The 10,674-nt window shown below is 46.2% G+C and overlaps 1 protein-coding gene across 1 annotated transcript in view; it reads right to left on the bottom strand.

Moving 5' to 3' along the window:
- Positions 1–7,787: 7,787 nt before the first annotated feature.
- DRP2 (dystrophin related protein 2) overlaps positions 7,788–10,674 on the bottom strand; it is a 30,289-nt gene continuing 27,402 nt past the window's right edge. The window contains exons 20-22 of the mRNA XM_039218090.1: positions 10,425–10,662; positions 8,655–8,775; positions 7,788–8,324 (exon numbers count right to left, since the gene is read on the bottom strand). Coding sequence (XP_039074021.1) covers positions 8,200–8,324; positions 8,655–8,775; positions 10,425–10,662 — 484 coding nt within the window. The 3' untranslated portion in view covers positions 7,788–8,199. The remainder of the gene's footprint in view (positions 8,325–8,654; positions 8,776–10,424; positions 10,663–10,674) is intronic.

The following is a 10,674-nucleotide window of genomic DNA, read 5'->3' as shown; positions in this document are numbered from 1 at the left end:
CCTTCCACAGTGAATTAAGTGCCTACCTCCCAGCAGTTAACAACAGGTTGTGTCCCGTCTCTGTTAAGGTAATAGGGGCAGCTTTCCTGCTCAGGGATGATTTCTTGTTGCTGCTATCTTTGTTCTGTTGTGTTTTTAGGATTGTGTCTGGTTATTGTTTGCCAGCTAAGAGAATAGTTAGAGATGAAATTCTGAGTTATCTTTATTCTGAGCCTCTTCATCCTAACCCCCATCAGAAAAGGTTAGGAAAAATCAGATGCCTGTGATGCCTATGAAGACTCCTTTAAAAGCCCTGAGTGGGTTTGTTTTTTCAGCTGTATTGTTAAAGTTTTCTGGCTTGTGTTCTTTAAGCAATAAATAAATTCATTTTAAATGGATTGCTGTCACTTTTTTAAACCACTTCCATGATGAGTACACTCCTATTCAAAAGGAAACTAGAGAGACAACCAATAAACTCTACCATCAGGAAATGACAGAAGATACTGTCAATACTGGGGCATCCTTTTAAAGAGCTCTTGGGATAACTCCTAATGAACTAAGCAAATCATCTCATATTAACCATATCGCACTGAGATTTTGAGAAAGCATCTAGAGATGTGATAAAAATGGCAATATTTGCATTGACTTATGTTGTAGTGGAAAGAACACAGGCTGGAATCCTGGCTTTTCCATTCACCTTGAGCAGGTCCCTACACCTCTTGGGGCCTGTTATGTTTTCATCTAGACATCAAGGATGATAATGCTTATGACCAAGAGGTATGTGAGGGTTTTCTGGAAGTAGTCCAGCTAGACACAGGCCTGGTCCCAATTGATGGAGTCAGTGCTGCTCTAAGAAATGAACTCAAGTTTTTTGTGCCACTTATAGTGCTCCCATTCCAAGCTCAAGTTAATAAGCCAGGGGCAGTGAAGTACAGGTCAGTATGTATGGCCAGGGCCTGTAGAAAAGGATGGAAGATGGAAGGGATACTGGGGGCAAATGTGGGGAGGAAGTGGGACTAAGGAAGATAGACCCATTAAGGGCAAACAAAATGAAGTTAAGATTAGGAAAGAAGCTAGAGGACAGCTTCAAAACCAAGATGGTATTAAAAAAAATTTTTTTCCCCAGAAATCCAGGCTTTAAAAGATGAGAAGTGGGAGAAAGGGACTGAAGATATGGGGGAAGAGGCAACATTTGGAAAGAAGACAGGCTTTTCCAGATGAAGGAAGGCAGGAGGGGGGCACCTGGGTGGCTCAGTTAGTTAAGCACCCGACTCTTGGTTTTGGCTCAGGTTGTGATCTCACGGTTCCTGAGTTCAAGCCCCACATCAGGCTCTGTGCCTTCTTGGGATTCTCACTCTCTCCCTCTCTCTCTGCCCCTCCCCTGCTCATGCTTTCTCTCTCTCTCAAAATAAATAAACTTAAAAAAAAAAAGGAAGGCAGAGTTTCAGCAGAAACAGATAACAAAGCATCCTGGGGACATAGCTGGAGAGACTGAGGCTAGTGAGGGTGGTATATGTGGCACAGGTGGCATCTAGAGGTGCTAGAGGTAGAAGAGCCCTAGTTCAGCCTCTGTCCAATACTAAAGCCCAAGAACAGCCAGAACTCTCCTGAGAAGCAGGATGGAAGGGAAGACAACAGGAAGGGGCAAGGGTGAGTCCATGCATCTGCGGTGACCTTCCATTTCTTCTGCTACCACATCTCACTGTAACCCAGGGTAACTGCTTCACCATTGCCCTCCAGTCACCCAAGGCTTACTGCTGCCCTGACTCACCACCTCACCCTGACACACACACACACACACACACACACACACACGATACCTCATGAAGTCTTTTTCTACAGCCCAGTGATTCTGAATTTTGCATATTACAAACCTGCGCTGTCCAATATGGTATGCAGTAGCCACATGTGGGTTTTGAGCACTTGACGTTTGGCTAGCTTGGACTGAGATGTGTAGTAAGTATAAAATATACACTCAGTTTCTCTAGGGGAACTGGTGCCCTGCCAACCTTGCACTCTTAGCATAGGCAGAATGCCCTGTGATCCTTCAGAAACATGGGAAGATAGGCGGTCTCACAAGAAGTCACTACAAGACCATTTCTCACCTCCCTATCTTGAGGGAAGCTTCTGGGAGGCAGTTTCTCATCTGCCTCCCTCATTCAGGTAATGAGTAAGTCCTCATAAGGCATAGGACTTACTTTTTTTTTTTTTTTAATGTTTTATTTATTTCCGAGAGAGAGAGAGAGACAGCATGAGCAGGGGAGGGTCAGAGAGAGAGGGAGATACAGAATCTGAAACAGTCTCCAGGTTCTGAGCTAGCTGTCAGCACAGAGCCCGACGCGGGGCTCGATCCCAGGAACCGCAAGATCATGACCTGAGCCGAAGTCAGACGTTCAACTGACTGAGCCACCCAGGCGCCCCAGACATAGGACTTTCTGCCTGCTGTACCATCCCCAAAGGATATAGCTGCAGGCCATAAAATTGCTTAGCTGCAGTGTGGAATTGGCCGCTAGGCTATAGAATATCCCACTATCCATGTTGTGTGTCCTTGGGCCTCTTGTTTCAGTGGCATCCTGTGGAACAAGGGATGCAGGGAGGTGATACCATTGCTGATCTTGCTTTGGTTGTCTTCTATGAGTAGTAAATTGTCTGGATCTGTGTGGGTCTCGTTTCTTTCCAGCTGAATTTGTCAATTTCTAAGACTTAGTTTAAAAAAATGGAATATAAAATATCTCATTGTTTTACACTGATTTCATGTTGAAATGATGTTTTGGATATACCAGGTTAAATGTTAAAATTAATTTCACCTGTTTATTTTTTTAAATTTATTTATGTTTTGAGAGAGCAGGGGAGGGGCAGAGAGGTGGGGGACACAGAATTGGAAGCAGGTTCTGCACTGACAGCAGAGTGCCTGATGTGGGACTCTAACTCATTAACCACAAGATCATGACCTGAGCAGAAGTCAAATGCTTAAACAACTGGGCCACCCAGGTGCCCCTCACCTGTTTATTTTTTTTTATTTTTATGTATTTTTAATTTTCTTAATGTTTATTTTTGAGAAAGAGAGAGAGCGAGAGAGAGAGCGAGGGCGGGTGCAAGTGGGGGAGGAGCAGAGAGAGAGGGAGACACAAAATCCGAAGAAGGCTCCAGGCTCTGAGCTGTCAGCAGAGAGCCCAGTGTGGAGTTCAAACCCCTGAGCAGCGAGATCATGACCTGAACTGAAGTTGGATGCCCAACAGACTGAGCCACCCAGGAGCCCCATTCACCTGTTTATTTTTTATATATGGCTGTTAAAAAATATGTGTATGTTTCTATTATATTTCACATTATATTCACATTATATTTCTATTGGACAGTGGTGTTATAGATTGGTGAGAAGAAAACTTGGTGGTGGGGAAGAGGGACTCCTGGGGCGCCTGGGTGGCTCAGTCGGTTAAGCCTCTGACTTTGGCTCAGGTCATGATCTCACGTTTCATGGGTTCAAGCCCCACGTCGGGCTCTGTACTGACAGTTAGCTCAGAGCCTGGAGCCTGTTTTGGATTCTGTATCTCCCTCTCTCTCTGGCCCTTCCCTGCTCACGCTGTGTCTCTCTTTCAGAAATAAATAAGACATTAAAAAAAAAAAAAAAGGAAGAGGGACTCCCAGGGTTTTATTTTGCCAGAAAAGTGGCATTAATAAAAACAAAAACAAAAAACTACTGCCATAGTTTCATCAGGGGCACAGTTTCACCACAGTTACAGGGGCATTTTAACACTCCAAAAATTATATGCCCATAATAAAAGATCTTTAAATTGAGTAAATGTAACTTTATGGAAATTCACTGAATTGTTTTGATTTTCCTCACATTGCTTTAGGCTGGTGAAAACTCCCTCAGATTGATGAGGGTGATTATTTAAGAACTATTGCTATAGACAGCTCGTCCCATGAAGGGATAACTGGCTAATCTGCGTGGAACCTTGAGAGGCAACCAATCCACATAACAATAGTGGATGGGGCTAATGCAGGTAGGCTGGTTTTTGTTTTGTCCAGCAGGTGCTGAACTCATCTGGTAGCCCATGTTTTGCAGTATCTCTGCGGCTTCTTGGCCCACCCTCTCTTCCCACACCTAAATGAGGGAAGGATGTGGAACATCAGAATCAGAGTATAACCAGAAGAAGCAAAGTAAACAAATACAAATTTATTCTTTTCAAAGCAGAATTAAAGGGAAAGGGGAAAAGCACCACAGTGAGTGGCAATTAAAGTTAACCAATTTGTTCCCAGCTCCACCTGCTTTGTCCCAAACTTTTCTAGACCTGTGTGCCCCCCTTGCCACTTCCCCCCTGCCCCGGATCCCTTCCCCAACTTCCATTCCTGAACCAGTTCTTGCAGCCAGCAAACAGCATAGCAGGCTCCACTCTGGCCTCAATATTGCCCTGGGGACAGCAAGGACATTCAGCAGCCCCCCCGCCCCCACACACCGACCCAATGCAGCAGCTGTGGGATGAGATGGAGGCTGGGAGCTGAGTCCTGGCCTTGAGCCTTTCCCTCTCCCACAGCCGTTGGTGTTAAAAGAGTAAGAAGGAGCTGAAGTATTCCTTTGTTCCCAGGGCCAGATTTTGGCAGAGAGGTCCAGAGATAGAGCTGCCCAGCTGCCCTGCTCAGTCTCCACAGCCCAGTGGGCAGGTCCCCCCAGTTTCTCTCCCAGGACTGTTCGCCTTAAGGCAGCTTACTTTTTTGGCTAGCTGTCACCTATGCTAACGAAACTTTAATGAGATTCTTGGCCTGAAATGGTCTCGGAGGCCACAAGTCATCCATTGAGAATGTGTGTTCCAGGAATTTTCTAGCATAAAGCTGGACATGGAGCCCAGATGCCAAACACACACCTCAGGCAGCATGGGTATTCCTTAAAATTAACCTGGAGGAAAAACATCTATCTCCCAGTACTGGCCTCTGCCTGACCTCAGGGTTTCTCATTACCGTGGCCTGCCAGCCCAGTTCCTGGAGCACAAGAAACTCAAACAGGTTTCTCTACCAGGAAATATTTTCAAAGTTTGGGCCTTGAGGGAAATGGGCACTCGAGAGCCTTGATTTCAGACTTGCCATTCTGGAGGGAAGGGCATGTGTCCTTCTGGGTAAGTCCCTCCTTAGGGAACCATCCAACAAATAGCTTGATGTTCTGCAGCCAGTCAGCCTTTTCTAACAAGTTCCCAGTCAACATGACCCTGCTCTGCTCTCACTTTGAGCAGAGGCACCCTCATAACAGCTTTTTGGCCTCTTTCAGATCCTGTCAAGAATAAATCACCTGTCAATCCTAACTGCTCCTGATACTATTTGACAACAACCCCAGCAAAAACTCATGCTCCTTCTCACTGATGCTAATCTCACAAGTCAGAGGCTTTCTTTAAGCTGCCTACCCAGAAAACCCGCTTTACCTCTCCTCCAGTACAGGGCCATACATTATGCAGCATCACAAAAAAAGGTACCTCTAAGAGACACGATACATGACAGATGCTTAACAACATACAACACATCTCAGTAAATCTCACCCTAATTTGGATTCATGGTGCCCAAGGATCTATTTACCTCACTGCGGGCAAACTTCCTGCACATGTTGCAGTGACTGTCACTGGACCCTTGACTGATACACTCACCTCAGTCATTAGGTACACACGGGACCACACACAAAGGGTCAGTGACCCCATTAGTGAGAATTCAACTCCTAACCTGCTGCTTCGGTCCACCTACAGCACAAATCCTACATAGCAAGATCTACATCTTCTCTACCATGCCTAGCCCACTGCAGTTGCCACAGGCCCTCAGCAGCCCAAGATCTCTTGGGTGAGGTGAGGGTTATGGGAAGGATTTTCTAGGACTTTCCTGGTCAAAGACTGTTTCATAACATCTGCCTTTCTAAGCCTTAGGCAGGATATGCCTCAAAGACCCTGTGCTCCCTGACCTATAGCAAATATCTTCTCCCCCTTTCCTGCCTACAAACTATGCCCCTACAATTACAGCCCCCTACCATTGGACAGATGCCCACACTCTGTGTTTGTTGCCCACCTAAGACCTGTTCACTGTACATCCAGATACCTAGGCCTCCCATCCAGAGACCTCATGGGCACTAAGGCACATGTTGTGGTTAGGTCTGATACTCTGGAACTATGGCTTAGTGCTCCCTGGAAATTCTAGAAGGAAGTAATCCTAGGCTTCTGGACCCAAGCTGCTGCCCTCCTTCCCCTGAAGCAGATAAATTTAACCTTCCAGAAGTTCTACCCACTGGCTCACTGCTTGATTATAACAGAGCACCCCAACTATCTCACACCCTCCTGACCTTGGTGGCAACTGCTGCTTTCTTTGAGTCCCTGAGCCAGACTTAGGACCTAGAAGGGGCTGGAGGGTATTCTCTGTGTCAAAGCCTGACAAAAGCCAATAAAGGCCTATCTGTTCCTTTTTGTCTGCATGGGATGAGTAGAGCTTGCGTTTGCTCTATTTTGGCACCTGAACCATTGTTTAGGGGAGCCCAGGAAAATTCATCCAAGGCCCAGGTGTCAAGAGAATGAGATTTGGAATGAGTGAAGAGAACAGAGTGACTCTTCCCATTAGATTCCACTGTGGCCATAGGCTTCTGTTGGCTTTGATCTTGAAGACAGCTCACCCCAGACATGGATGGAGAGACACCCTAGGGGGAGCAGCCAGAATGCATCTATCAGTCCAACCAGAGGCTGGGGCTAACAAAGAGCAAGGCAGAACAGTAATACTTTGAGAGGGATTAGAATTTAATGTATGAGTGAGGCCAGGGGAGTACTGATGTACAGTAGATATGCAGGATAGGTCTATATGTATATAAACTTAGGCAAATTAAGTCAATTGCGGGGCTCTAGATTATAAAGCTCTTTTTGATAGAAAGCTGCCTCAGTGGGCTCTGATTCTGTTCAAATTTTCCAACCCCACCCTCCCACCCCCCTGCTATCTACTTTGAACAATTTATGGATAAAGGGATTATGGTATATGTAGCCTAGGAAGAGTTAGTTTCCTTTGAGGATTGGGTTCACCTTCCAGAGTTAGAAAGAACAGTTTTATGCAAAGGAAGGCCTTGCTGTTGTCTGGGTGGAAAGTGGCCAGCTTCCTGATGTATGGTCAGTGTTTCCTAGGAAGGGGCCACTATTTAGGGTTGCCACTTGCATCTGCCTTATGGTTAGCTGAGGACAGTCAGCCACTTTATCTGATTCAACCTAAAAGATAGAAGGGTCACAACCTGCAAGAGTGTTGGGCAGTCATACTCTTCCAGGCTGGCGAGTGGCTTCCCCTTCCTCACCCAAGCGGAGCAAGACTCCCTTGCTGAGCAAGTTGCTGCCTCTACCCCAGGGCTAGAGGGCAGACCCAGAAGAGCCAAGGGTGGCTTCAGCTGGATTCCTAGAGCAACTCAGCTGGTGTCTCAGGATGCTGAGTCCCTCAGGAAAGAGGATGATTGGGGGAAAAAATCAAAACCTGTAAGTATTTCTTTACTGTTTCCAAATGTAAGGTGTGAGTAGGAATCAGAACGAATTGTTCCCGCCCCCCCCCCCCCATTGAGGAAAGTCTGCCAGGGCCTGAGGCAGAAGGAACTGCAGATATTCGAGGGGGAAACAATATCTAAGTAGTATCAGGATGGCTAGAGATATTTCATTAAACAATAATATGCCACATGATCGCTTCTCAGCCTTTTGGCTAAGATCAAGTATAATATGCCACATGTTGCCCAGACATTTTCAGGGGCACTTTTTTTTTGTGGGCGGAGGGGGTCTCAGGGATACTCCCTGAGCTGGGCCAGAGAGTAGAGCTAACTCCTGTGGATTCATAATGCTGGAATCCTGGGGTCATTAGGTTTCCTTATCTCCATAATTCCATAGAGAAGGGAAAGGGGTTGATGGGTACTGCTTAGCTCTGCAAGGCAGCTTCTTGTCCCCAACTGAATGGCTTCCAAGTGCCATTTACCTGGACCACAACAGAGACATACTTACAGGACTGATCTCAAACTTGAGGATTAAAGGACACATTTCTATAATTGGAGGAATCGTGCTTCTCCCTCCCCCAGTCCTCACGCATCCACTTCACATACGAGCAGATCCCTGCTGCTGCCCAGAGCCCAAATAACTCTGGTTGAGGATGCAGGTAGGGACTAGAAAGGTTGGGTGAAGGCTAAAGGAAGACTTTGACCAGAACCAGGAGAAGACTGGATTATAGGATGGGGATCTGGCTCCATCAAGAGGCCAGCAGGGTGTTGGCAGTCACATCAGAGCTTCGCACACTGGGAAAGGCATGGCGGAGCTTCTCCATGATGTCCTCTAAGCACAGGCTGACATCTTGGCTCTTTGACCCCACATCATCTACATTGGAAAAGAGAGATTTAGAAAGAGAACTAGAGATTTCTTGATGAGGCCAAGGGGCTGAGGCAGGATGCTGCCAGCTGAAGGACAAACCCACAGCATTTGTGTCATCCCAGCACAACGTCTAGTACATAGGAGGTGTTCAATACACATGTGTAGAATAAGCAAATGAATGAATCCATCAATTAGCCAATCATTCCTGATGCTAAACTCAAATTCATGAGGAGAAACCAGTCTCAGTCCTAGCAGAGCCTCGGGCAGATCTGGAGCAGGATGAAGCCACGGAGGGAAGGGGCTGAGAGGGGCTGGGATGGGCTGGGGGGAACTTACCTGCCACCTCAGTATCTGGAGTAGTCTGTCCCTTCTCCTGGGGGTGACTGCCCTCTGATTGCTGTGGAGACGAAGCTAGGGACGAGCCTGCAGAGCCATTGCCATCTGATTCGGTGGGTGGCTAGTAAGAGGTAAGGCATGACTTAAATGACTTTGCTTTCCTGACCTTACTTTAACAGACTCCTGAGCTTAGAAAGGGTTTTAGAGACTTCATGCCCATCCTTTGCCCTTGGACTTTAAGAAGTTTTTAGTGGTTCCCCAAACAGCGACTCTCCCTTTTAAGAAACTTCTTAGAATATCTAGTTACCAGTTACCTTCTTCTGTCAACAACATGTGTCAAAGGTTCCCAGTTTGTATAAGGATGGCATTGCACCTAAAGGTCTCTTGCTGTCATCTTGGCTATAATTAAGCTATTTAAAACCTAGTTCTCTCTGAAAATATAGAGTTGTACACCCGATCATCTGTTCATGATACAATATTGTATGTTAAGACCTCCAGGAATTCATCTAGAGGCTATCCCTTGGAGGATCTGGGGAAGAGGCATAGGGTGGTATTACTTGGTACATATAATGACAATACAGTTGACCCCTGAACAATGTTGGGGTTATGGGCACTGAACTCCCTTCTGTGTAGTTAAAAATCCACATATAATTTTGGACTCCCCCAAAACCCAATTCCTAATAGCCTACTGTTGGCCAGAAGCCTTACTGATAATATAAACAGTAAATAAACTGTTATATATGTTATATGTATTATATATTATATTCTCACAATAAAGTCAGCTAAAGAAAATAAAATGTTATTAAGAAAGTCATAAGGAAGGGAGCATACACTTACTGTACTGTAAAAAAAAATCCACACAGAAGTGGAACCACATAGCTCAAACCTGTGTTGTTCAAGGGTCAGCTGTGATAGGTAACATTTACAAAGTATTTACTATATTCCTGGCATCATGCTAAATTCTTTAAATTCATTGCCTCATTATATGCTCACAATTCCGTGAAGTTATATTATTATCCCTGCTTTACAGATGGGGGAATTGGGGATAAGTGAGGCTAAGTCACTTTCTTAACACCTAACTGGCACTGATTGGCAGAGTCACATTCAAACTCTGGGATGTCTGACTCCATAGCTTTACTATATCACTTCTCTCTTTTTTTTTTAAATATTTTTATTTATTTCTAGGAGAGAGAGAGAGAGACAGCATGAGCAGGGGTCGGTCAGAGAGAGAGGAAGACACAGACTCTGAAATAGTCTCCAGGCTCTGAGCTGGCTGTCAGCACAGAGCCCAACGCGGAGCTCGAACCCACGAACTGCAAGATCATGACCTAAGCGAAAGTCGGACGGTCAACCGACTAAGCCACCCAGGCGCCCCTACTATATCACTTCTCAAGGAGGAAAGGGACAAACAGTAACAGGGAGCTCCCTTCCCAGCAAAACTCTTTTATCTTGCCCAGCATGCCCAAACCTGCTTCTTTCTAGAAAATGCCATGGTAGCAAAATCAAGGTTTTGGATGAGTCTTTGAACTTTGTTCTTTCAATACCAGATTCAAATGGGTTGTTGGGGAAGTGAGCACCCAGAATTGGCCGAGCAATGGGACATACCAGCCCCTTCTTTCCTCCACCTTCCCTAATTGTCAGCCCAATTCTCTTCAGAAAGTCATCCAACAGCCACTGCCAACGAGATCTTTTGTTCCTTCCCTTTGCTGTCCTCTCCAGCTTCCCACCCCTCGGGGGCTTCTCTGGTCCTTCCCCCAGCTCCAGCCTCACCTGCAGGAGCAGCTCCCTTAAGCGCTGCAGCTGAGACTCTAGTTGCTTGTTGTGGTCCTCAAGGATCTGCATGCGTGTCTCCAGGCGGCTCTTGTGCTGGCGAAGGATCCGGGCCTCAGCCAGAAGCTCCTCATTGCAGTGGTCCTGTGCTACCTCAGCAGAGCCCTCAGCCAGTGTCGGGGCCTCAACAGCCTCCTCATGCTGCCACTTCAGGCGCCTCAGTTCTCCCTGGAGAATCCTGTCAAGGACA

The sequence above is a fragment of the Hyaena hyaena genome, unplaced genomic scaffold (assembly GCF_003009895.1).
Source record: "Hyaena hyaena isolate Hyena2069 unplaced genomic scaffold, ASM300989v1 scaffold_744, whole genome shotgun sequence".
NCBI classification, from domain to species: Eukaryota; Metazoa; Chordata; class Mammalia; order Carnivora; family Hyaenidae; genus Hyaena; species Hyaena hyaena.
This window is presented reverse-complemented; position numbering and strand designations above follow the sequence as displayed.